Source organism: Gracilinanus agilis, chromosome 3, assembly GCF_016433145.1.
Source record: "Gracilinanus agilis isolate LMUSP501 chromosome 3, AgileGrace, whole genome shotgun sequence".
NCBI lineage: Eukaryota > Metazoa > Chordata > Mammalia > Didelphimorphia > Didelphidae > Gracilinanus > Gracilinanus agilis.
Genome location: NC_058132.1, coordinates 578,928,149 through 578,956,145, shown reverse-complemented (window position 1 = coordinate 578,956,145; position 27,997 = coordinate 578,928,149). Strand labels below are relative to the sequence as shown.

At 34.3% G+C, this 27,997-nt stretch overlaps 1 protein-coding gene across 1 annotated transcript in view; it reads right to left on the bottom strand.

Moving 5' to 3' along the window:
- Positions 1–27,997, bottom strand: part of DIAPH3 (diaphanous related formin 3) — a 423,660-nt gene that overhangs the window by 246,758 nt on the left and 148,905 nt on the right. The window contains exons 17-18 of the mRNA XM_044670603.1: positions 21,981–21,985; positions 530–620 (exon numbers count right to left, since the gene is read on the bottom strand). Of these exons, the coding sequence (XP_044526538.1) occupies positions 530–620; positions 21,981–21,985 (96 nt within the window). The remainder of the gene's footprint in view (positions 1–529; positions 621–21,980; positions 21,986–27,997) is intronic.

Genomic DNA, 27,997 nt, shown 5'->3' with positions numbered 1-27,997 from the left:
AGAGAGAGAGAGAGAGAGAGAGAGAGAGAGAGAGAGAGAGAGAGAGAGAGAGAGAGAGAGAGAGACTTGAAATCAGGAGATTCTGGATTCAAATATGACCTCAGATACTTCCTAGCTGAATGACCCTGAGTATTTCACTTAATGCCAAGTGCCAAATCTCTTCTGCCTTGGAACTGATATTTAGTATTAGTTCTAAGACAGAAGTAAAGGTTTTTTTAGAAGTCTTCAAAATGCTATTATTCTTTTATTCTATATTTTGGTCATTTATTTATAATCTCCAAGAACACATATAAATGGTAGTACTTTTTTTGAAGGAAGCTTAATTCATTCTTTAAATCCTTTATTTCTGTTTCTTAAGTTCAAGCATTTAACCAGTTAAATTGCCTTGGGACCAAAAGCTATATTTTAATAAACATTATACTGTGTAAACACACAATGAACAAATGTATAATAGGACCTAAGGAAAAGAGAAGACAACAAACCAGACATGCTCTATCACATAACTAATATGAGAAGATAATTAACTTACAAAGGTTCTGGGCAATTTTGGAATCTAGAACTTTCAGTTCTTTAATTCTTTTCTTTATTATCCTCTTCTCAGCAAAATCCTCTTCTTTTTTCTCTATAAATAGAAAATAATTACTTTAAATAAATTAATTTCCTATAGAAGAAAAGTACCATTAAACATCAAAGAAGAACTAAAAACATTTACTCTTTAAATGAATTTTGGCAATTTGAAAGAAATAAGACAAAGAAAACACTGTTTTATTAATTCAATTAAAGAATGTGGTTATGAATAGCCAGTACTCCAACTCTCCATCTAAATGAGACAATTTGTGTACACACACACTCCTTCAAAGTGTCTCATGCATATATACATATTTATATATACATACATAAACAAATTAAAATAAATTAAAACTAAAAAGCATCTTAGAAAAGTTTCAGTTACTATTTTAAGGTTTAGGTTATAGTCATTCTAGCAGTCTTTAGTCACAGAGAAAAAGGTAGATGAAAGCATACATACATAACAATATTTATTCCGAGAATATAAGGACATTTTAAGTCATTAGATAGCAATACAGAAGATAACTTAGAAATTTATTTTATTATTTAATTACATTTTTGAATTGTCTTTAGTCTCCTTTCTATATATGCTAAGCTTTGGAGGTCAAATCCACTATGAAAAACAAATCTTCAAAATACTATTATTCTTTCAACCCATTTATGATACACTTCAAAAACATATATTAGATCTAGTAATCTAATTTGTGATCAATAAATTTTCAGTCTACATACTACATTATATTCCACTTGAAAATATTACAGGATAGCTTTTTAAAAGTTTTTAAGTCTGACACCAAAGGATACTTTGAAAATATTCAACTTTAGTTTCATTGATTTTGAAAAATTAAATGAATGTTAGAAAACAATTTAAATTTACAACAAGTTTATACTGTGGCCTTGAAATTCATGTTTTTACTTTAAATTCCTTCCTCTTAATCAAAATACAAACGTATACAGATGGTTGTCACATGTGCATAGACAAAAACAAGCAAAATAGCAACTTGAGAGCAGAAACTCCCTTTTGACTTTTTTTTTTTTAATCCCAAGTATTTAGCATAGTACTTGACACGTAACAGGTACTGCGTGAAAATTTTGCTTAGCTAGTAAAATTAATTAGGCAAAGATTTGGTCACAAAGTGGCTCTGTTTCCTTATGATATTTTTATAGTTAATAAATGGATACACTGAAGACCTAAACCTCCCATAAATACATATAAATAGCTGTAGAAAATATAAAAGATTTGGTGATTTTGTTCACTATTTGTGTCTGTAACATGTATGACACTATATTCACATGTTTTTTGATAGAGGTTAATGAACTCTTATTGCAACAACATGAGAATAAAAAAATATCCGTATCTAGCCCTAAACTATGATTATCAAAATATGCTCTTTGAAGTAAAACCTCTGAAGACTTTCATTTGATATTGTTCTAAGTTCTGAATTAAGGTATAAATTTTGCCTGAATGATCATTAAAACATTGAGAGAAATGTCATAAGCTGCTCAAAGGAATATGACCTGAGAACTGCTACAGGTAGATGCCCGTGTAAAAACAGTGACAAGATGGCATTGCATAGGAAAAGATAGGATCCTCTTGACTCGTTTCCCCATTATATTATTTCCCTTGTGAAGAGTAATATTTCTCACCTGCTTTATCCAGAGCCATACTAGGATACTCTATGAAGAATGTGGAACTTTGCTGTATGATTGGTTTTTCCAAAAAGTTAACCATGAACTAAAAAGATTTTTATTCTTCATACCTATAATACATCACTCTCAGGCTTAGGCTTGGAGAACCAGAATTAATGCTGTTATAATCTTGCCTCCTTTCATAGCAAATTTCTCTAACAATGACAGACAAAAATGTATTTTTTTTAAGAACGTTAATCTTGATAAAATACTCTAAAACCTCTGACCTGCCATAATGGGATTCAAGTATAAGGTACTTATTTGCCTTGTACACTTTAATGTTCTTCTTAGTTCTACTGTTTATAAGTTTTCACCATATAAACTAATTATTGGAAAATAAATTTGATTAGAATTTGTCAGAGATGGGGGGAGTGGATTTTTTCTTATTGTAGTTTCTTTAATTTTTATCTTTTTTTCAGATTTTATCAGACTTTATCAATTATATGAGGTCTTATAACTAACAGGCTTTAGCAATATTAGCTGGAGCATCTCCAAAAGTGACCTGGAAACTAATTCCTTAAATTGACTCTGATCCAATCACAGATACCTGAAGATCATGGACACTGACAATGGACCTGACACCTCTAAAGCTATGGCTGTATTGGATTGCTTTATTTAGCTTCTTTTATTAGTACTGTGTGTACTATGGCCCTTTTATCTATTCCATAAGCTGCTAGTCATTACTGCTTATACTGATACTGATTTGGGAAGTTTTGTTGGTTTTTTTTAAGTGTCTCAAATAGGGGAACTGTGGGCAGCAGAAAAAAGCCAGAGCAATGCCACTTTTCTGTGGTTCCTCTTTCCTGACCTGACACTGATTTGAAGGCTCACCTATCCCTCCAATCCCCATTATAGGGAGCTTCGTTTGTGCAGAAGCATCAAGAACAGCCTGTCTTTCGGAGCAAGCAAGGTTACAAGAGCTGGTTAACCTGAAGAGACTGTTATCAGCCCAACAAAAGTCTCCTCCAACCAAAAGATGGCACATCCCACATTCCCGTGTGGAGGCTGCCAGCAACAGCAATGCCTGAGCTACCCCATATGTAATTCACCTATTGACTAAATTTAAACCTGTATAAACCTGTCTCTGTTCCTTTGGGGAAATCTCTGTATATGCACAGGTGAACTCAATAAACCCTCACTGGTTCCTAAATTTTGATTTTGGTATTTATTGGTTCTGGTTTGTTAATGACACCAACAATTTTATCCACACTACTTATTACTAATTCATTAAAATACATTTAAGTACATCCAAATGCACTATAATTTCAATCTAACCCCTTCCACCAGATGATTTTAATTATTTTTATATTATTTGACAAATTCTTTTCCAATGAAACTGAACTATTTGACCACTGGACTTGATAGACCATTTCCCAGCTCCTTAAAGTTCATGCAGGCTATCATTGGTGCCTTTAATGAATATTCCTTCCTAATTGTGCCATAATAACTATTCTTCCCTGAAGGATCAGCTCAGAATTTTTCTTTTCTGCAAAGCTTTTTTTGCACTTTCAACCTAGTCCTGCCTCCTCCACCTGAATTTTTCCTGCCTCTGTGCCTCTCTATCTCTTACTGTATTTAATTATACTATCTTTGATCCACCAGGAAAATATAAGCTTGTAAAGGACAGAGAAGATCATGTCATTTTTCCATCTTTATGACAGCAATAAGTATTAAAGTGCTTATTGAATCATACAGTGGTTATACTATGCTAAACACTTAAGATGCAAAGAAGCAAAAATAGTTTGAGTCCTAAAAAAAATGTCACATCCTAATTGGACCTAAACAAGCATATATGGAAAGTAGTTACATTTTGATGGGTCAGGAATTCTAAACAACAGAGGATGGGGGGGGGGGGGGGCAAGAGAAAAGCAGGAAAGCAGGAAGGAGAGCCAGTGAAGACAGAGCTTTTAGAGAAAAGCATCCTCTGAGAGGAAAAGACAGCAAGTAGAAATAAACCAATATAATTTGACCACAGCATTCCTGGAAGAAGTTAAGGTGAAAAAAGTCTGGTAAGAAAGAAAGGTGAAAAATGGCAGAGTTTCAAATGACAAAGTAGTTTATATTTGGTATAAGAATATAGGGTTCATTCAATAAACAAATGGCCTTAGCAGTAATTTCTAAATAGAAGATGCATAGTAAATATTTTAGCTGAATTGAACTCCACTGCTTTTCCAGATTTAATGATGAAAACCAGTCACTTTAATACAGATAAGATATACTAGGATAAAACAAATGACATCAATGTAGCATTTATTAGGGCTACAGAAAGCACAGTGCTCTGTAGATGGAAGGAAGTCAACTTAAGTCTTCTGTTGCCTTTGATAATAACTTGCAGGATGATGTAGCTGAACTGGATCTCTAACAATCTCACTACAGGGTAATGTTCTCAACTGAATTTGATTGAGGGGATATTGCTTAAAATCTTGATCACTCTCAGAAAAGTGAACAATGAATGCTATCAGTGACCTCACTAAGAAATTGTATCTTTATTATCTTTATTTTTATTTGTCTTTATTATTTGTATCAGTTTTATCTTTATTTTCAGACCTGTGTGTGGAGAAATAATTAATTTCTAGAACTAGTAGTTCAGTGACGGGAAATCTTTTAGAGATGGAGTGCCGGGTCCCATCCCCACCCCCTCTAAACTGAGTGCCATGCTACCCCTCCCCCCCACCAAGTGCTGGGCACCTTTTGCCACCACTTACCCACCACAGGGGAGAGAGGAAACACTCCCATTGGGGTGGTGGGAGAATGGGCAGGTGAAGTAAGGAATGTCCTCATTGAGCGTGGGGCAAGAGGAGTGGCATAAGTGCTCTACTCCCCTCTAGCTCTGCTGCCTGTGAGCTGCTCACCTTAACCCCTGTGCACTCCCATTGGGTTCAGGGATGTGAAAAAAGGTTAGGCATAGTGGAGAGGGGGAGGGAAGCAGCTCTGCCCAAGGGCCTCTGCCTTTCTGGTAACCAACTCTGGCAGAGAGTGGGGAAGGCATTGAGTGTGGCTGCATGTCCACATAGAGCACTCTGTGTGCTATCTTTGGCACCCATGCCATAGATTTGCAATCACTTTAGTAGTTGATGAGTTTTTAAAAATCTGCTTAATCATGTTTTTAGTCACTATGCTAGACTTTCTAGTGATACATACTCATGAATGCATATATAAGATGGACTTTTATTAATTTTATATTTTACTTTTACTTTTATTTTATTTTTTATTAAATTCTTTTTTAAGAGTTAAAAATTCCATTCCTAACATACCGATCTTTAAATTTTATATTAATTAAAGAAGAAAACCATTAAAATCAGATTTCCTGGCTACAGGTTTTTAATAACAGATCTCATTTTGACTAGCAGCAACAGAAGTAGGCTTTTCCAGTAAATTAAAGGTTAATTACATTATTATTAAAGATAAGAAAATTACATTTAACAAATGTTCTAATGTATAATGCATAACAAGTATTATACAAATTACCTCACTCAAAACCTGTAAGTGCTTCATTTTCTAAATGAGGAAACTCATACTGAAATAAGTTATGTAACTTGACCAGGTTAATATAGCTAACAAGAAGCTGACACAAGATTCAATTCAAGATCTTCCGAACTTTAACTCCATCAATCAATTATGATGTCAGGTTGCCCCAGTTATATATATGCATATATATTATATATATTTCACAGGATATACTTGCCTCTCTCAGAAAAAATTGGGTAAAGGGGCAGTTAGGTAGCTCAGTAGATTGAGAGCAAGGCTTAGAGATGGGAGGTCCTGGGTTCAAATCTGGATTTACACACTTCCTAGTTCTGTGACCCTAGGAAAGTTACTTAATTCCTACTGCCTGACCCTTACAGATCTTCTGCCTTGGACCAATACACAATATAGATTCCAACTTGAAAGGTAAGGGTTTTTAAAAAAGAAAAAAGAAGGCAAAGGATTCTTATCACAACTTATCACAACTTTTGACAATGGTACAGTTATGTTGGGCTTAGATATAATCAAAAGGAATTCATAAGATCACAGACTGAGAGCTGAAAAGACATATTAGGTATCTATCACTTTCATGGAGGATGTCCAAGAGAAAAGATCAACTGAAGAGTTATACCCAATATATGTTGAAGTATTTGAAATGTTCCTGTCTTCTTCCATTACATTGTACTAATTATCATCAAGCCCGGGGAAATTATAAAGCCTCCAAAATGAAGAGATGAATAGGATAAGAATAAGAAGAATGCATATTTCAGCCCAATAGTTTATACCTTGGCACAATCTTCCTCTTTAAGGCCACCATAAATACAATAATTACTTTTTTTCCTAAAAGGCTGAATCTTCTGAATGTAGGATCATATAATTTCATCCAGTCTTTGTTCTACCTGGCATAATCAAGAGTTTGCCACAACTTTACAAGAAGAAAAAAGTGGTTGAAGAAAGTCTAACATACCAAAAGTCCAAAGATCCTATTGCTAGAAAAGAGATCTTAAAGCCATCTAATTAAACCTCTTTGTTTGAGGAAACACGCTAGAGAGAATAAGGGATTTGCCACAAAGACATGCAGTTGAAGACTATCGGGATGATGTCTTGGCACATAAATCTTGGTCAAAGCATGTGTGGATGACAAAATGTTCTCAGATTAAGTAGGAAAAGAGTGAACTGGCTTGCCTTTGGGAAATTTCACAGTATTTTAACCAACATAAGCTTCTCCCTCAATAAAAAGTTCAAATTTTTCTTTTAATACCCATCATCTTCAACTGGAGCTATATAGTTGTGAAACTTGAAATATAACAATTTCTACAGAATTAATTGATGGTTTATTTCCTCTCCTTTCCTTTACGGAACACTTAAATAGCCATGGAGAAACACATGGCAGGATTAAGTATACTGCAGTCAGTATTCTCTTCACTAGATCCTGTAATACTGATACTGAGGGTTTGGATGGTAAAGGGAACCAGACTTGTGTGTGAATGTCTGTCAAAAGCTATCTCTCCCTATATCAGTATTACTGGGGAAAAAAGGGAAATTCTCTGTAAAGATGGTTTATCACAGAATGAGAAAGTGCTGGAAGCTTGAGAGGGGTCTTCACTAGTGGGTAATGTTGGTAGTACCCCTGGCTGGGTAAACCTCAGATCCTCTTCAGGCAAAAGCCTCCCCCTGGGTAAAAATAGGACAGCAGGGGGTCCTGCTCAGACAGTCTGGATTGAGCTGTAGCCTCTCAGACCCCTTGGTCCCTCTGTGTCCCCTGAATAAAATCTCCTTTACCTGACTGTGAATCAATTTTTACTGTGGTAAGATTAAGATAGCTGAAGGTGGGGAGAGAGGAGAGGTATTTAGGAATCCCTAATATTTAATCCCACCAGGTCCTTCTCCTTGGCCAGCCCAAATGGCTGAAATCAGAAATTCACCTTCCCTTCCCCTATTCTCATCCAATCTAAAATCTATATTACTGGAAGTATAATTGCTTCTTTTATGTAAAGCAAGTAGGGGTTAGGAGTCTTCGGGGTCCACTCTGGGGTTCCCAGAGTCCACAGACCCCTCAGGTATAGAGACCACAANATTATTTGTATCAGTTTTATCTTTATTTTCAGACCTGTGTGTGGAGAAATAATTAATTTCTAGAACTAGTAGTTCAGTGACGGGAAATCTTTTAGAGATGGAGTGCCGGGTCCCATCCCCACCCCCTCTAAACTGAGTGCCATGCTACCCCTCCCCCCCACCAAGTGCTGGGCACCTTTTGCCACCACTTACCCACCACAGGGGAGAGAGGAAACACTCCCATTGGGGTGGTGGGAGAAGGGGCAGGTGAAGTAAGGAATGTCCTCATTGAGCGTGGGGCAAGAGGAGTGGCATAAGTGCTCTACTCCCCTCTAGCTCTGCTGCCTGTGAGCTGCTCACCTTAACCCCTGTGCACTCCCATTGGGTTCAGGGATGTGAAAAAAGGTTAGGCATAGTGGAGAGGGGGAGGGAAGCAGCTCTGCCCAAGGGCCTCTGCCTTTCTGGTAACCAACTCTGGCAGAGAGTGGGGAAGGCATTGAGGGTGGCTGCATGTCCACATAGAGCACTCTGTGTGCTATCTTTGGCACCCATGCCATAGATTTGCAATCACTTTAGTAGTTGATGAGTTTTTAAAAATCTGCTTAATCATGTTTTTAGTCAATAAAAAATTAAGTGTAAGTCACTATGCTAGACTTTCTAGTGATACATACTCATGAATGCATATATAAGATGGACTTTTATTAATTTTATATTTTACTTTTACTTTTATTTTATTTTTTATTAAATTCTTTTTTAAGAGTTAAAAATTCCATTCCTAACATACCGATCTTTAAATTTTATATTAATTAAAGAAGAAAACCATTAAAATCAGATTTCCTGGCTACAGGTTTTTAATAACAGATCTCATTTTGACTAGCAGCAACAGAAGTAGGCTTTTCCAGTAAATTAAAGGTTAATTACATTATTATTAAAGATAAGAAAATTACATTTAACAAATGTTCTAATGTATAATGCATAACAAGTATTATACAAATTACCTCACTCAAAACCTGTAAGTGCTTCATTTTCTAAATGAGGAAACTCATACTGAAATAAGTTATGTAACTTGACCAGGTTAATATAGCTAACAAGAAGCTGACACAAGATTCAATTCAAGATCTTCCGAACTTTAACTCCATCAATCAATTATGATGTCAGGTTGCCCCAGTTATATATATGCATATATATTATATATATTTCACAGGATATACTTGCCTCTCTCAGAAAAAATTGGGTAAAGGGGCAGTTAGGTAGCTCAGTAGATTGAGAGCAAGGCTTAGAGATGGGAGGTCCTGGGTTCAAATCTGGATTTACACACTTCCTAGTTCTGTGACCCTAGGAAAGTTACTTAATTCCTACTGCCTGACCCTTACAGATCTTCTGCCTTGGACCAATACACAATATAGATTCCAACTTGAAAGGTAAGGGTTTTTAAAAAAGAAAAAAGAAGGCAAAGGATTCTTATCACAACTTATCACAACTTTTGACAATGGTACAGTTATGTTGGGCTTAGATATAATCAAAAGGAATTCATAAGATCACAGACTGAGAGCTGAAAAGACATATTAGGTATCTATCACTTTCATGGAGGATGTCCAAGAGAAAAGATCAACTGAAGAGTTATACCCAATATATGTTGAAGTATTTGAAATGTTCCTGTCTTCTTCCATTACATTGTACTAATTATCATCAAGCCCGGGGAAATTATAAAGCCTCCAAAATGAAGAGATGAATAGGATAAGAATAAGAAGAATGCATATTTCAGCCCAATAGTTTATACCTTGGCACAATCTTCCTCTTTAAGGCCACCATAAATACAATAATTACTTTTTTTCCTAAAAGGCTGAATCTTCTGAATGTAGGATCATATAATTTCATCCAGTCTTTGTTCTACCTGGCATAATCAAGAGTTTGCCACAACTTTACAAGAAGAAAAAAGTGGTTGAAGAAAGTCTAACATACCAAAAGTCCAAAGATCCTATTGCTAGAAAAGAGATCTTAAAGCCATCTAATTAAACCTCTTTGTTTGAGGAAACACGCTAGAGAGAATAAGGGATTTGCCACAAAGACATGCAGTTGAAGACTATCGGGATGATGTCTTGGCACATAAATCTTGGTCAAAGCATGTGTGGATGACAAAATGTTCTCAGATTAAGTAGGAAAAGAGTGAACTGGCTTGCCTTTGGGAAATTTCACAGTATTTTAACCAACATAAGCTTCTCCCTCAATAAAAAGTTCAAATTTTTCTTTTAATACCCATCATCTTCAACTGGAGCTATATAGTTGTGAAACTTGAAATATAACAATTTCTACAGAATTAATTGATGGTTTATTTCCTCTCCTTTCCTTTACGGAACACTTAAATAGCCATGGAGAAACACATGGCAGGATTAAGTATACTGCAGTCAGTATTCTCTTCACTAGATCCTGTAATACTGATACTGAGGGTTTGGATGGTAAAGGGAACCAGACGTGTGTGAATGTCTGTCAAAAGCTATCTCTCCCTATATCAGTATTACTGGGGAAAAAAGGGAAATTCTCTGTAAAGATGGTTTATCACAGAATGAGAAAGTGCTGGAAGCTTGAGAGGGGTCTTCACTAGTGGGTAATGTTGGTAGTACCCCTGGCTGGGTAAACCTCAGATCCTCTTCAGGCAAAAGCCTCCCCCTGGGTAAAAATAGGACAGCAGGGGGTCCTGCTCAGACAGTCTGGATTGAGCTGTAGCCTCTCAGACCCCTTGGTCCCTCTGTGTCCCCTGAATAAAATCTCCTTTACCTGACTGTGAATCAATTTTTACTGTGGTAAGATTAAGATAGCTGAAGGTGGGGAGAGAGGAGAGGTATTTAGGAATCCCTAATATTTAATCCCACCAGGTCCTTCTCCTTGGCCAGCCCAAATGGCTGAAATCAGAAATTCACCTTCCCTTCCCCTATTCTCATCCAATCTAAAATCTATATTACTGGAAGTATAATTGCTTCTTTTATGTAAAGCAAGTAGGGGTTAGGAGTCTTCGGGGTCCACTCTGGGGTTCCCAGAGTCCACAGACCCCTCAGGTATAGAGACCACAATCTCTTTAGGTTGATAGGTGAAGCTGACCCAAAACACCAGGCTTTGGGGTATGGTTGTCCAAAGAAACCCTTTGAGCTGGCTATTGAATGGTCACTGGGTGAGCTACTTTCCTGCTCTCACTCAGAGATCCCCGATCCAAAAGTCTAGGTTCTTCCTTCCTACAATGCCTTGCTCCCCTTCACCTGTCAGTCTGTGTCACTCAAGTTCAGCTTCTCAGAATTCTAAGCTCCACTTAACCTATTCTGCTCTTACAATCCTGTACACATGTACCAAAACCATATTCCTGAAAATGTCATTTCCTTATTAAAATAAGGGCTACTTATATATAGTAGAAAATACAAACTCCTACATCAGTTGAAGGTCTTTTGCCTCTCGGATCTCTAGAGAGCAGGAGGTCTATCTCTAAAGCAAGGATCTGCTGGCAGTTGGCTACTGACAGAAATGTGGGCTACTATAGAAAACTGATTGAAGGAGTGAGTGGTAGCTGTCTATTATTTTAGGGAGTTAGTGAATAATTTATAGATCTTACAGGGTGGACAGGCCTGGTGTGTCAGGCAGAAGAACCTGTCCTGAGAAGATAGAAATAGCATTAGGAAATTTTAGGTAGTTATTAGAAATTCTAGGTATATTTATAGTGTATACAATTAATAATCTCCCTTTCCTCTTTTCTCTATCTGTACTTCTTTCTTAAATTAAACAAAGTTTGTTAAACTGCTACTCTCACTTTGTCGAACTCCTTAATTTAACTCTTACAGAAACAAACTTGGTATGTAAAACTAAGGCCTCAATTAGAGTGGAAATAAATACTCTAACATTTCTATCTACTATTAGACCATTCTGGCAACATTCTTACAAGTTTAATGGCTAAAAAAAAAAATCACTTCTCAAACAGGACTCATTTGCAGTACACAAATGCAATTCAGTGATAACAATAGGAAGAGAACCCAATCCTCCATACTTTAGCATGGTTTCCTTTCTAATGCCAGTACAAATATATTTTTTCCTAAAAGGTTGGATTTTTTAGAGTTATGATTACATGATCTCATTCAGTCTTAGACCTAGCTTGATATTTGAGATAGGCACGTAATCTTGCTTTATAGAGATTCTTTTATTTTTCTTTGATCTCTTTGGAGTATGGTTAAGTAATGGTTTTCCTGTGCGAAACGCATAGTTTAATGAATATAATTTATTTTTTTATGGTATTACTGTTACTAGAGAACTACCTTGATGGAGAGCAAGAAAAAAAAGGGTGGAAACATGAAAAAATATGACACCTTTCTGAATGAATAAATATTAACAATGAATAAATACCTGAAATATAATTTCTGAAATAGATGTCATGAAAAATTATAATTCTACTTTGTAACTGATATTACAATGATTTAGTATTATAACTATGTATCTGCTTAAGTTCCTTTTCTATGTCCTTTAGTTCAGAAATTCAGCTTTTTCCACTAAGCTAGTTTAAATCATTAAAAGGAAGAGATTATCATCTCCTATCAAATTAGCAGTTGTGTAAGTAAAAAGGTATCTGGTGTTATCATTAAGTTCAGAGGTAAGTTCTGAAAGATGTATCTCTGTCCTTGCCTATCCTTATACAATTAAGGGTGTTTCTAATATCCATCAAGGAGACAGCAAGTCTAGTATTTTTGATTCCTTAGCAAAGATTAAAGGATGCAGAGGGGTCCCATAAAACAGAGAGGGGTGATTATTAGCTGCATGTGAATGCCAGATCACCTTTCTTAGTAGAGTCAATTGTAATGTCCTGCCCCAACTTAGTAACCTATCACTTTCTCCACACCTACCAAGACACCTTCTTTGCTATCTGTCAATAAAGAGGGCGCCTTCCTTTACAATGAGGTTGCCAGTTTGACTTGATTTGTTAACTGTTTTAACACTGTTAATAATTTTGCTTATTATTACTAATAACGATTTTGCTTAACACCTTCAAAATTTTTGTTCAAAGATCCTTTTTCTTTTATTTATATTCTGACAACACTGACTATCTCTCCAGATTTGGGAAGATTCTGACTTTTCTGTGATTCTACAGCAGAAGTCTCAAAGTATGCAGTCTTGAATATCATGAGCCCAACTTTTGGCTAGCCAAAGGTGATAGAGTAGTATATGACACCCTAAATAAAATAAAATAAAAATAAATAAAAGGAGAGCTATAGGGAAATGAGAAAGTGAAAGACAGCTTGGTAGAATGAAAAGTAGTCAGAAAAACTGAGTTCAAATAACACCTCTGCAACTTACTGTTTATGTGAACTTGGACAAATCATCTTAACTATTTGAGACTTTAGTTTATTTGCTCTTATCTGTAAAATGACAGAGTTGAATTTAAAGAACTCCAACCTCTAAATTTATGACTCTGTAATCTTTTTAAAATAGTAAATCTCTCTCATCATCCATCCCACCTCAGAAAACTACATATCCAACCTCAAGCATTTTATAATGATGAATTCCCTTATGACATCAAAGGCTGACTCACCTTTAGCACACTAACCAACTTTCTATTGAAAAAGAAACAATGACTTGTTTATGGGGATAGTTTTAAGCAGGAGGGTGAAGGGATGACAAGATCTTCAATTTCTATGAATCCAAGTAGCTTAAATCTTGTTACCAGATATCACTTTAAAGCCCAATTACTTCACAATTATATTGGACCACCTGACACCAGAGCAGAGAACAGTAACTTCTTAGCAAAGAAAAATCCTTATAGGAAACAAAATATCTCTTACAGTAAACTCTCCCACCTATCTAATTAAAAAAGCATCTCTAGTTTAAATGATTCATCAAAATGTCACACCATAAAAGTTAATGTTCCTAAGGCTTTAAATCAACAAACTTTTAAAATAAAAAAACTAAATACTAAATAGACTACTACATTAAATCATCTACAAGTGCTTTGAATTTTGTACTTTAATTTTTCATCTATTCAAAATATTTTAATAAGTAGTCTCCAAATATTTAAGAATTATATTTTACTACTTACTATAAATATGGAAATCATATTTCTTTTTATTTACTTATTTGCATTTCTTATGACTGAGAATTATAGAGGTTTAGTGCTAGACCAAAGAGATCACTTAGTTCAATCTCCTAATTTTATAGGTTTATAATGGAAGATCGTGAGACATTAAGTGAATTGCTTAAGATCAAAAAGCTACTTAGTGTCAGGATCTAAGCCTCTTGACACCATAGCAGTGTTCTTTTCAGCATACCAGACTTCCATTTTGTCTCCTCAAATTATCAGCATAAAAACAGGGAAAGTAAATTATTCTAAATATAGACATTAGTGAATGAATGGGAATATGGAAAAGAATTCTATGTCTTTGATCCTCCCATTTGGAGGGATTTTTAAGAACAGATCTCATAGCACTGGATACCAGTTTTCAGGGAGGAATACTCAGGGAGAAGATCTAATAAGGAATTTTCAACTCAACATCTAAAAATAGTATATTAGCCATAGAGCCTGAAAAGAGAAGAAGCTTGGTGCTGTGTTATTTAGAAATTTCTGGGGGTTCCATTTAGAGGTATTTGGGGCTCATTTGAGCTTTTAAATGACAAACTTCCTGTGGACATTTTGAAACTACATTTTCCATGATGCAACAGGTTTCCTGTTTTGGACATGATGACATCTTCAATGTACAGCCAGGTTTTAAATATTGGGACTGCCTGCTACTGTCAGTGCCTCTGCCACTGATTCCTACTAAAATGCTAACTACCAACATGGGCCTAATTAAGATATTACTTTTCCTCTTAATATCAGCCTTTACCATTTTTAAATATAATGGTGCTGTCATTTTAACAGTCAAAAGTCATCCCTAGAAACCAGTGATCCAAAAACATTATAGTTCTCAAAGAAAGCAAACTCAAATGTAGATTTTAAAACCAAGAAGAAACCTCAAGGTAGTAAGAACTAAACATTTTATTTTATTGGAAGTTACTTAATACATATTTACATTGTTAACTTGCAAATTAAATTAGAAAATGTTGTTCTATGAAAGAATTTGCAAACTATTAGATTATAAAAACGTATAGTACATCTTAATATATGACACTTAAACTGGAATTATTGGAGTAGCAACCCAATGACAAATCAATGTTACCAAGCTTAAGAAAAAAAATTGGTTATGTTGGTAGCACTTTATCTAAAAATGCTTTCCACATTTTCATAATTTTAGCTTTTCCCAAATACTGCATATAAAACAAACAAAAGGGGAAAACTAAGTGATTCAATGGACTGAGGGCCAGGCCCAGACACAAGATGCTGGGTTCAAATCTGACCTCAGACATTTACTAGCTGTGTGAATCTGCACAAGTCGTTTAACCCCCATTGCCTCACCCTTAGCACTCTTCTATCTTTGAACCAATACAGAGTATTAATTAGAAGATGGAAGGTAAGAGTTTGAAAAAGAAAGTTATACTCTATCAAAAAAATTTTAGATCCCAAATTGTGTCATGCAAACCTCCTAGTTTTACATCTTCTGGAAATTTGATGAACATAGCACTTATGCCTTTATCCAAGTCACTGATAAAAATTTTAAATAGTGCAAGCTCAACTCACAGCCCTGGGGTACTCTAGTGGAAATTTACGTAAATGATGCCATTGAACCATTAAAAGTAATATAGAGTTGAGTCATCCAAACAATTTCATTGTATACCTTTTTATGTTCTCTATAAGAACAGTATGAGATATTTTATCAAAAGCTTTGTTAGGGGACAGCTAGGTAGTTCAGTGGATAGTCAGGCCTGGAGAAGGATTCAAATCTGACCTCAGACACTTTGTGGCTATGTGATCCTGGGCAAATCACTTAATCCCCATTGCCGAGCCCTTACCTCTACTCTGCTTTAGAACCAATAAACAGTATTGATTCTAAGATGGAACTTGAGTTTTTTTTAAAAGAGTTGCTAAAATCTAGATGTATTATTTACTATATACAATACTACTCTCATCCATAATTTAGTAATCCTAGGGGAAAAAAAGCCAAGACCAGGGACTTGCTTCCTCTTGTTTTTTAAAGAATTCATTTTTAATTAAATTATGATAAATATGAGCTGGGATCATAAACTAATAAGGCAAATGGGGAAAGGTTGCAGAAAAAGTCAAAAGAATATTAACTCTATGCAAATGAACAATAATAATGCATATAGCACATCTATTTAAACATATGTGTTTCATTAAAAATAGATCACTTTAAACTGTAGTTATCATTCTAGAAACCATAAGAGAATCAAGAGAACTCTTAATAGATTATAAACCACAACATCATTGCTAGTCATAACTATAAGGTAATTAACATCTAATACCCAATGACTAAAATTGAAATATTAGTATTAGGGAAAAAAAGGCAAATTATAAAATAACAATATGCAGCTGAAACATGATCATTCACCCAAGATCAACAGCACTTTTCTATCTGTAAAGTATCCAATTATTTAGGTGAAACACAGAATTTTTCTGTAGACACCATTTTTGGTGCTAAATCAGGAGCTATCAATCAGTTCCATTTGTTTACATGCTTTTAGAGTGCAGTGTCTGTGAACATTCGTAGTAAAGAATGCAGAGAGCATATTTGTATCTACTTAACCTTCATCAACCAATATTCACGCACTCATTAAATTTTTTTTAATCTCACTTTCAAGCATGACATAGCTCATACTGGAATAATAACTTACTGATAATTGTTCAAGACAACAGCTGGACAGGCTAAGTACAAAAGTGAACCTTCTCATAGAATATGGGATGCAGCAATTGCATTACAATCAGCTTAAAAAGCCATTTCTCCACATTCAACAGTTTTGGAAATTATAAAACAAATTTTCTTTACCTAGTGTTTTCAGTCTTAAAGACAAATTCTACTATTTTCTAGACACTTTACAGATGCAAAATGACCAGAAGATAAATATTCATTCCAGTCTCATTCATCTCCACTCTCAATATTTAATGATTTTTTTCTTCATTTATTACCACTACACATAATCTAAGATCAGCATGACTATTCTGGTGATTTGATCTAGAACAAAAGAAAAGGAACTTTTATATCTTTCTAGTAATGGCTCTTTTTGTTAAGAAAGGTACTTGTATTACTTGTATTTCTACAGAAGCCATTAAGAATTATGAGAAAATGGGAGAGCTAGTACATGAATTCAAAATTTTAATCTGTGTATATAATTAAAAGAACTCAGGCTGATGGCTGTAAGAAGTGAACAACTCTAAATTAACATAATTATTAGTTTGTGTGTCAAAGAAGTTACTCATTCTAATCTCATAACAAATAGATAGCAATCTGGACTTGACTTGACACTGAACACATGAGATTTACTAATAAACTATCATCAAATATGTGTTTGCATTTCTAAGCAAAGTATCATTACCCTTCTTTGCAGAGTTGAAGAAAAATGTGTTTGTATAATGCCTATTAGCAGACATTAAGTAAAGACTTAATAAATGTTTGTTGATTGGTATAACGTCAAAGTTTTTTGAGATATGAATTAGTAATACCAAAATGCTTTCCTTCTTTTTTATGCTTTGCTCTAAAAGATGGTTCTCTTGAAAAGAGAAGGGCAAAGGATATACATTTTGGAAAATTTAGATGAAATAAAAATGAAAGATATAAATAAAAATGTATCAAAACAAAGAAAACCTCCAGAGAATCAGGTAAGAAACCAACTGAAACAATAGGCACAGAGCGAAGTATGAGGATACAAAATTAATGCCTAAAATCAAGATTTTGTATAAATGCCAACAGCTGGTGATGCCTTTGGGTTAGAAGTTCCTTCTTAATGAAACTGATCCATGTCTTCTTCCCCAGAATAATTCTTGTCTGTATCCTCCCAAAAAATTCACTAGAGGGATATCCTCACTTTTTCCTGAAGGTACTGATGCGGAACTATGGCTATTCAACCATCATCCTCTATTCTGCCAAAGAACCAGCCCAACTTCTCTTCCTACATTTCACCACGATATATTTTATTCCTCTTCTGCAGAGATCCTTTTGATTAGAGATTGCAGCCTGGTAACATCTATCATATACATCTGCATTACTCTATGCATAATATTCGCTGAAATACTTATACCACATCTTTTGTTTTTTTATAGCAATATTCATGAAATATTAGTATTAAAAATGTGAAATTTTAATATGAGCCTTTTATTAGGTCTTTTATGAGAGGCTTGGAATAAGTAAAAAAACTATATAATTTCCTAAAGGCAGCCCTATATTCTCTTCTTATTCAAGTATGAACCTAATTAGTTGTCTTTCTGATCTGCCTGTTGTTGGGAATAAACTGGTAGATAACTAGAGTTACTGTTTCTTCTTTTAGGCTCTTGGTTTGTTGTTAAATCACTGAGTTGTCAGCTGAGGCCCTGAGTAGCAGTTGGTCTAGTAAAATTTTACTGAGTAACACTCTTAGGAGACAGATTGTAAGAGCAAAAAAACCTTTTTTTTAATCTATTTAATAAGGTTTAAAAGGTTTAAGGATAGGTAAGGATAGGTGAAAAGGGTTGAGGATAAAATCCCTAAATCTAAGGAAGTCTAACTTATTCCAGTTCCCAAAATAAGACTCTTTATGGAGTTTCTTCTGTCTGGGGTCCAGGCCTCCTCTGATCTCCTTAAATCTGGCACTAAAACCCAAAATCTATATTATTATCTATGCTAATTTGTTAATATCCTTATATAAGGCTTAAAGTGACTGTCTCTTGGTAATTTCAGCTCACTCTTCTGTTAATTCTTTCTGGCCCCAGAGAAGCTTCAGCCAAGTCTGGTGCTGCGCCTGATAGGCCTAATCAGACCTACTCTACTCTGCAACCACTCAGAGGGAAAAAGACAGGTTCTTTCTTCTTAACTGTTGGTCTCCAGCTATTCCCAAACACTCCAACTGTTTCTCTTCTCCCAGTTGTTACTTGGGATTCCAGATTTTCCCAGAGAGCTGAGCTTCTGACCTCCTTCCAGGATGGATACACAACCCAGAAGAAGGATTTCAGTTGGACCCCCAATAGACTTCCAAGTTTTCAAGATTTTCTGCCAGGAACCTTTCCCCAAGTTGGGCCTAACAAGGTCTGATACTCTTTCCAGCAGTTTCACCCTGTCCTTAGATTAATAAACCCAAATCTATTTAATCCCAATACTGTCATATACATGTTAGCAATCAAGTACGATAGATTTACAGGTTAATTTTGTCTAAGTTTTAACTTCCTTGAGGGTAAAAGAACCCTCAAGAGTCCTTAAAGGAACTTGAGGGTTCTATAACTTCTCTTAATACTTCATACTGCCCAACCCAAGTACATGATGCACCATTTGGACCTAACCAGATGCAGGCTAAAATCCACACAATAGACATTTTTCATCCAACTGATCTTCAATGTATAGAAAGATAAGCCAAACTCCTTTACATGGATCTCTTCCAAAAAGATCTAAAATGTTCTGGAACATGATATGATCTGTACATGCTCCATAAACAAGGCATAGGGAAGACTACAATATCCTAAAAGAATTTCCTTTCTTTATCCTGGACTCTACGGGATCTCCTTCATCATAATGGCAAATACCTTTGTGGTGAGTAACAGGTATTTCTCTGTTTTATGATTAACCTACTTATTGCTATCAGAGTTGTTGAATAGGGTTATTTTTACTGTTACAATTTCCAAGGAATCATGAGTGATTTTGATGTATGGATAACAGACACTTTGTGGTAAAATCCCATAAAGGAATTTTGTTCCAATGAATCAAAACTGAGAATTGTACTTGAACTTAATACATTCTAATAAGAAACACATTTTGAGGAAAAGAGATATTATGAAAAATGGTTCTTGATACTAAAGGAAAATATTCCTTTAGTTTTCCTTTAGTTAGAACACATCAGATAGCTTGTTTTAGATCCTCAAAACAAGATTTTCTTTTCTGGAGAGTCTGAAGTTAAAAATGCCATTAGTTATGCCAGATGAACTTTGTTATAGTTTATACTGAATGTAAAAAAGTTTTTTGGGAGTTTGATAGGTATGGTGCTAAATAGGTAAATTAATTTGGGTAGAATGGTCATTTTTATTATGTTAGCTCATCCTACCCATGAGCAATCAATGTTTTTCCAATTGTTTAGATCTAGTTTTAATTTTTGGAAAGTGTTTTGTAGTTGTTTTCATATAATTCCTGTGTTTGTTTTGGTAGAATATATTCCTAAGTATTTTATATTGTCTAGGGTGATTTTAAATGGTGTTTCTCTTTCTACCTCTTGCTGCTGTACTAGCAGCAATGCAATGACCCAGGACAATTTTGAGGGTCTTATGGAAAAGAACATATCCACATTTCAGAGGAAGAACTGCAGGAGTGGAAACAGAAGAAAAACAACTGCTTGAACACATGGGTTGAGGCGGACATGATTGGGGATGTAGACTCGAAACTACCACACCAATGCAACTATCAACAATTTGGAAGTAGGTCTTGATCAATGACACATGTTAAAACCAGTGGAAATGTGCATCAGCCATGGGTGGGGGGAGTACGGGGGGTGGGGAGGGGTGAAGGGGAAAGTAAGAGCATGAATTATGTAACCATGTTAACTTTTCTAAAAAATAAATATTAATAAATGTTTAAAAAAAATAAAAATGCCATTAGTGGATTGCATTCTAACACATGCTAGAAGTAACAATGTTGAATTACTCTTCTTTGTAGCTTGGAATCTAAGTATTTTTTTTCTTCAATAACTATGTACCTATGATCTCGTGTATATAAAACCTTTAAGGTCTCCCTGTCATGTTTGACCAAAAAAATATTCTAAATGCTACACAGTATGTCTATTTAAAATAATGGAGGCCCTCCTATATATTTTCAAAAGAACATGTTGTCTGTTCTTAATACATGATCATTCTACATGAAAAGGGGGTTTTATGCCATTTTTAAAAATATTAATAGCTCTTCATTGGTAACAAGAGTGCAGTCTATGCATAGCCACCACTAATTCTCTACTGCCCTTGGGATGAACTTTAATTTGAATTTTTGAGAGACTATACAATATAACAGAACTCCCTCATAGTCATAAAGCAGAATTGGATAAATACAATTTTTTTTTATAATGGGTCTTTGTTTCAGGAGCCTGCAGTCACTAAAGCTATTGCATAATTTGACAAAGAAAATCCAAGTCATTAATCTACTACTAAATTCTAGGCCCTGCTTAATCTGCCCAAGAAACAAATGCTAATGAGCCAATTACTTTGGTTCCCCATTCAAATGCATTTTATAATCTGTAAGAACTGGATATCTTCAACTACTTGGTTATTCTTGTAAGCATAGCTAAATAGCTAAATTCGTGTGATTATGAAATTAATTTAGATGGCTCTCCAATGATCTGGACCTTATATAATCAGCACAGAGATATCTACAAATAGAAACCTATCCAGGACTTCATAACCTAAAGAGCATCCATTTATACCACAGGAGGTATATGTTTGTCTCCAAAAAAAAGATAAAAATAAGGTGGTAAACAGTAGTGGGCAAAAGTAATACTGTTTAATACTTTAATTGATGTTAATAATTAAAAAATTATCGAAGGATTATAAGAATAAAAACTAATAATGCATATACAATGCATTTCAAACTTTAAAGAACTATGACTACTACTGCTACAGCAACTAAAGCATATTATATCTATTGTAACAACTTTTGAGTAATCTTGCATAATATGAATTTAATAGCCACTAACAAAATCATGTCGATCAGCTGATTGTTTTTACATTAATGAAAGAACTTACTGAGGTAGATCCTTAAAGAAGCATTATTTGGAAGGCAGCTAAATGGCTTTGTGGATAGAGAGCCAAGGCTGGAGATGGAAGGTCCTCAGTTCAAATCTGATCAGACACTTCCTAGCTATGTGACCCTGGGGAAGTCACTTAACCCCAACTGCCTTGCCCTTTTCACTCTTGGAACCAATACATAGTATTGGTTCTAGATGGAAGGTAAGAATTTTTTTTTTTTTAAGAAGCATTTTGGGTTAAGAAACTACATGATTTATTTTCAAAGCAAATGATTAGCACAATGAAATGCTGTATTCTCCACAGGCTTCTTAGACATTTTGGACAGAAAAGAGGAAGTAGAGAGGTGATGGAATCTTTTGACATTCTGTTGAAACTTGTGAACCCTTTCTCAGAATGTTTTTCAATGCACAAAGTAAAATATAAAGCATTATTATGGAAATGAATTATCAAAATCTTAAGATAAAAGTTCATGAACCTCAAGCTAAGAACCCCTGTTCTACACATTTGAGTTAAAATGAGTGACTCTTAATATGGGATCTGCTATAGAACATTATTTGAAAATTTCTGCCTATCTCCTTTTCAGATTTAAATAAGGAACTTAATGTAAATGAAGATTAGTTTAATAAATTTTACGAAAAGATTCACTGAATTTATCAACCATCTAAATGTCTACTCTGTGCAAGTCCATAGGAAACAGATACAAAGAGCTACAAATGAGAGTCCCTGAAGCTTTTTAAAAATATTTTTTATAAAAACCATTTTGACAGTTATATAGAATATAGAAAAAAGAAAGAAGGGTTTTGAGGCTAAGGGAAGGCAATTACAGGAACTAGTGCAAATAGTCCAGGCAAGAAATCATGTGGGAGAATAGTAGCCATATGACTGGAAAGAAGGGGACAGACACTAAAACATTGGAGGTAAGATCAACAAGATATCTTTGCAGAGAATTAAACCAAAATTTAGGAGACACAGTTACCGAACTTAAAATTTCTGTCTTCTTCTGGTTAATTCTATGATTTCATAAGTGATCCTCATTATTCTTTTTGATTTATTAGATACAATGTAGCTGATTCAGAAATAACAAATATATGATAGAACCAGCAAAGACAATGACTTCTAAGTAAGATTAAAGGGTGCTCCAGCCACTTTTTTCAAAAGCTTCCTTTTCCTCAAAAATGAAGGTGCCAAGAATGGCAGGGGTATGGGGGAATTCAAGGAGTTGATTGTTCTTTTAATTAAATTTAAAAATGGAAGACAGCTCTCCTGTTTCATTGTCATAAGATGAAAAGAAAATTAAAGAGAAATTTAGTTAAGTTTTGAAAAAAGAAAGAAAAAAAGATCCTCTTTCCTCCTAAAATCCAATTAATAATTAAAAATAGAAAAAATTCTCCCCAGTAGCCCAGGTTCAAAATCATGATTATTTTTTAACTAGTCCTTTTTCATCTCCTTAAAACCAACCAGCCACAATGTCATATTAATTTTTTTAATTTTGTTTCTTATATTAGTGCTTTCTTTACCTAGCATACATTGCTTCAGGATGAGGGCCATAGGTTTCTAACTAGTCTCTCTAGCTCCAGTCCATTTTGTACATAAGAAAAGAAGTTACCAATATAGAAATCACTTTCAAATTATAGACACAAACTACTATAAACTTACAGGGGTAAAAGAGTGGTCATGAAGAAGAGGATGAGGCCAAGATGGAAGAATATAGGCAACACACTAACTGAACTCTCCCAACAATCCCCTCCAAACAACTTTAAAAATCCCTCCTAAAATCAAATTTCAGATTTGCAAAGCCAATAAATGGGCAGAGTGAGACATTTTCTAGCCTAAGAAAACCTAGGAAATTAAAGAGATCATTGATTTTATACTGAAAGAGAAGCTGGCCCAGAGAAGAGTGGGAACACCTGCCATAGGTCCAAGAGGTAGCCATGACAATGACAGAAGTAGAAGCAGGAGGTTCAGGAGGGTCAGACCATTGGTGAAAAAGAGATTATGGGAGACCTTTTACAGGTATTGGGTGCAACCAGTACCAATAATTTGTCAGGTTTTTTTTCCTTAACATATATCTAAAATTTAATGCAAAAGTAACAAAACTATCCTGCTTGTTTGTGTGCTTTCTACTATATGTGGTTTGTAGTTATTTTGCTCTCTCTCTCTCTCTCTCTCTCTCCCTCAGCATTGTTCATATTCACCAACTCAATGTACCTCCCACCCCCCAAAAGAGCACTAAATTAAAACACCTAAGTACAGTCAAAAGAAGCATGCTTCCTCATCTATCTTTGAAAATCATTCCATGACTGAGTATATAAACATTCAGTTATTTTCTTTTCTATTACTCTAGTCATCACATAAATTGTTTCCTAGCTATGCTCACTTCACTATGCATCATTCTTTCTAGGTTTCTTTGAATATATCTCTCTTTTGAATTCTTATGGTACAATGACATTGCATTACTTTCATATAACATAATTTATTCAATCATTTCCCAAATGATGGGCACCTACTTTGTCTCTAGTCATTTGATACAAAAAGAAGTGGCGATAAATATTTTTGTACATAAGGATTCTTTCCCTCTCTCTAATAGCGATATCCCTACATCATAGTGTACGTAATTTCAAGAAATTTTGAGTATAGTCCAAAATTATACTTCAGTCACAATCATTAGATCAATTTATAGTTTCACAATCAGTGCTCTAGAGTTCCTGACTATATAAAATTGATATGATTGCTTTATTTATTATCTTTATCATTTGCTGGGCATGAGGCAATAACTCAAAAGTTATTTTGAATCCTTTATCAGTGATTTATAATTTTATATGTGGTTGTCAATTAAAGCATTATCTATTCAAGAAAGAGTCATGTTGGGTCTTGGTGATTAATACCTCTAGAAAGATAAAGTGGAAAGAGACTGGTGTCAGGGAGAATACCCTCTTGCTATATCCAGGCATGACGTGTTAAGAGCCTACACCAAAGTAGTTATGGGAAGGGAATTTAGATAAGAAAATGCAATAAAGATAAAATCAACAGACCTTTGCAACAGATTAAATGAGAGGTAAGAGAGAATAAGGAGCAGATGACAACTAGGTTGTAGGAAAATGGGGAACTTCAATTATCTGTACATTGACTAGAGCTCTTTCTCCACCAAAAGCAAAAACTTCTTGATTTGACTTGTTGATAATGTCATCATTATTCAAAAGGTGGAAAACCAACGACAAAACTTTCTTCTGAATATGATTCCTACTAACAGAGACAAAAAAAAATAGTTAAAGGGGTAAACGGCAAAGAGCATGATGACTCCATCCTAAAGGTTATGATATAGAACAGAAAAATGGGAATTGTTTTACAAGACCCCTGAATTTCAATGGATCCCGAGGAACCAGGACCCCATGTGATAAAATATTTTCATTAAAATCATCCTAAATGGGATAGGAAAGGTTTATGAATGAAATTCCAAAGATGAAAAGGGAAATGATACCAAATGTAGAAGATAAACTCTAATTAAAGAAACTTTAATTAGTTTACATTGTTTTATGACTTTTTAGAACATCCTTTGCATGTAACCTTATTAGATATCCAATATTATGATTTTAACCACATATTTTATAGTAAAAATCTCAACTGTTGATTGAATGATTATGTATGAGAATCTATAATGAATAATCATATTGTGAATAAAATAATAAGAAATAAATCCTCTGAACTGCCTTGACAAAATATCCTTGCTGAGGGGAGTTCTATGCCTGCTGTTATCATCCTGGAATGTGTCCAGATGCTGCTAATGCAAAAGAATTATGACATCTCAGCTGTCTTTGAAGCTACAGTGACCTTGGCTGAACAGAAAGAATGTAAACTTTAATTTCTTAAGTACCCCCTGCCTCCCACCAAAGAAAAATTCAGCTTCCCCCTTTTGGGAGGAAGTTGTGCAACCTGATCCTTCTACATAGACTATAAAAGCTTGGGCATTTCAAATCTCGGTGTCTTAGACCATGACACTGGCCATGTCTAGACATTAGAAATTTACAACTCCTACAATAAACCTCAGTTTGAGCTCAGAAATTGCTTCCCAATATGTATTTTTCATACAATGAAAAAAAAACACACAATGAAGAATAAAGACAAAATTTGTCTGAAGACAGTGATACAGATGCACAGGAAATACTACAACTTAGATTGTAAAAAGAAACGTACAGAAGATGGAAGAATGTCTAGTTAACAGCAGAAGGACATTAGTATATTTTATTTTTAGAATACCGTCTGTGATGCTGGAAAGCTCCAAATGAGCTCAGGTTGCCTGAGGACCACAAAAAAGGCTTATTCAGTCATAATGATAGTGGGAAAAAGAGGATTAAAGAAGGAAGAGGACACTGGCTTAGGGTACAAAAGATAATGACTGACAACAAAGAAAGCAGAACTATTCAATTCATATTTTCTTTCTGCCACCTCTACAAAGATTAACACTGTAAAAGACAAAATAAAAGTGACTAACAGGGAGTTGATAACGAAGATAAGTAAGGCAGAGACAGCAATTAAAAGGCCTTGATAAACTCATGTCACTTTACCTAGATTAACTATATCTTCTAGTCCTGAAAGAACTGGCAGGGATAAACAAAAGATGATAGAAAATAAAATACATTAATATCTTTTTTACTTTATTTGTCTAGAGTCTGTGGCATTCTAATCTCCACAGGATACTCTGTTACTTTCCTTAAACAGCATTATATTCCTATTTTGCTAACATTGAAATAGCAAGGAATTTAACAAAAGAATGAACAGAAAGGTATATATTACTGAACTAGATCAAATTTTCCAGTATCTTTAGGGATTTGAAATTCTTTTTTTTTTACTATAAACAATCAAGTGCTTTGCTCATGGGGGAAAAAATTCCTTCCCAAACCCTCACAAAAAACTTCTCTTAATCATGAATGCATCAATTTATAGAAAAACAGAAAATCTCCTTAAGATCTCTACATTTTTTTCACTATATTTTTTAACTATAACATTCAAGGTACTGATGAGTCAGCACATATGAATAATTATCATATTTTCTTCATACAGATGAATATAATATAGCTCAAATAAATAGTGATTGAATACAACCAACTAATAGAAATTATCTAAATTGGATCAATCTCTAGCCTTCCATTATTCTAAATGAACTAAGGTATTGACATCCTAAACACAACTTGTTTTTCAGTATAAAACCTACCAATGCAATCTATTTTGCTATAAATGTTCATTTCAGAAATTATTTCTAAACCAGTTTATTAGTGTTACAGCTAGCAAATATGATGCACCTGTAAAATATGATTGCTGACAATAATTGGATCATATTTTCAGAATAAATCAAGAACTAAATTAGTCTAGTAATATATATATATGTGTATATATATATATATTAAAAATGCCCTTTAATCCCAATTAAGTTTACGAATGACAGTAGTAACTAATATTGTGGTTGATAAAATTGAACACCAATAGTCTATTTGTATAATTTCATCTATTCTCCTATAGCTTAAAAAATTAACAGATGCTTCCAATATGGTTAAAAATGGGTAGGTCGTTAACATAATTTCGATGATTCCAAATGTTCAATACATGAACACAGTGATTATATTTCAAAAAGAAAGATAAACATTTTAACAACCTCATAAACTATAAATGGAAAGCTGTAAATTATATGCAATGTTGCATCCAGTTCTTCTATGCAATACACACTGGTGTACCTCTCTCCTAAAAAGGAATTGTTTTACTTTTTTTAACTTCTAAATTAATATAACAATTGTTATGGTAAGAGCTATAAAAAGTATGCCATTCAATAACCTTGTAATACTAATTCTCTTCTGAGTAGTTTTAGAAAATATACATCCCAAACTATAAGTAGGCCAAATGCACTGTTTTCCATTTTCATCCTATTCTGTTCCAGGATGTGATATCAACACTGATCATGTCAAGAAGGTGAATGTCAAATTAATACATTAAAATAAGTGCTACAATTAAAGCATCTGAAAATAAGTTTTTTTTAATTTGGTTTTATACTTTTTTTTTGCCTGTGCAGTAGCTAAAAAATTGCACTATAAATTAAACATCAGTAAAATAGTATCACTGCAAACTTTGGAATATTTTAAAAAGATGATTCTTGAGTAAGTGATGATTTTATAGCACTTATGCTTCATGATTTGTAATCAGTCATTTTCTATTATATTACATTCTAATCTACTTTGTTGTTTCTTCTTACTTCTACAAACCCATAAATATTGATATTTCCCCATAGTAACTTTTTCCTTATATACTTATCTCTGTGTTTCTATCTCTCTTATATGAATGTTTCCCAAATCTCTATCTCTAGCCACAAGTACCATTTCACACCTGAAATCTACATGTTGTAAATCTCCAAAT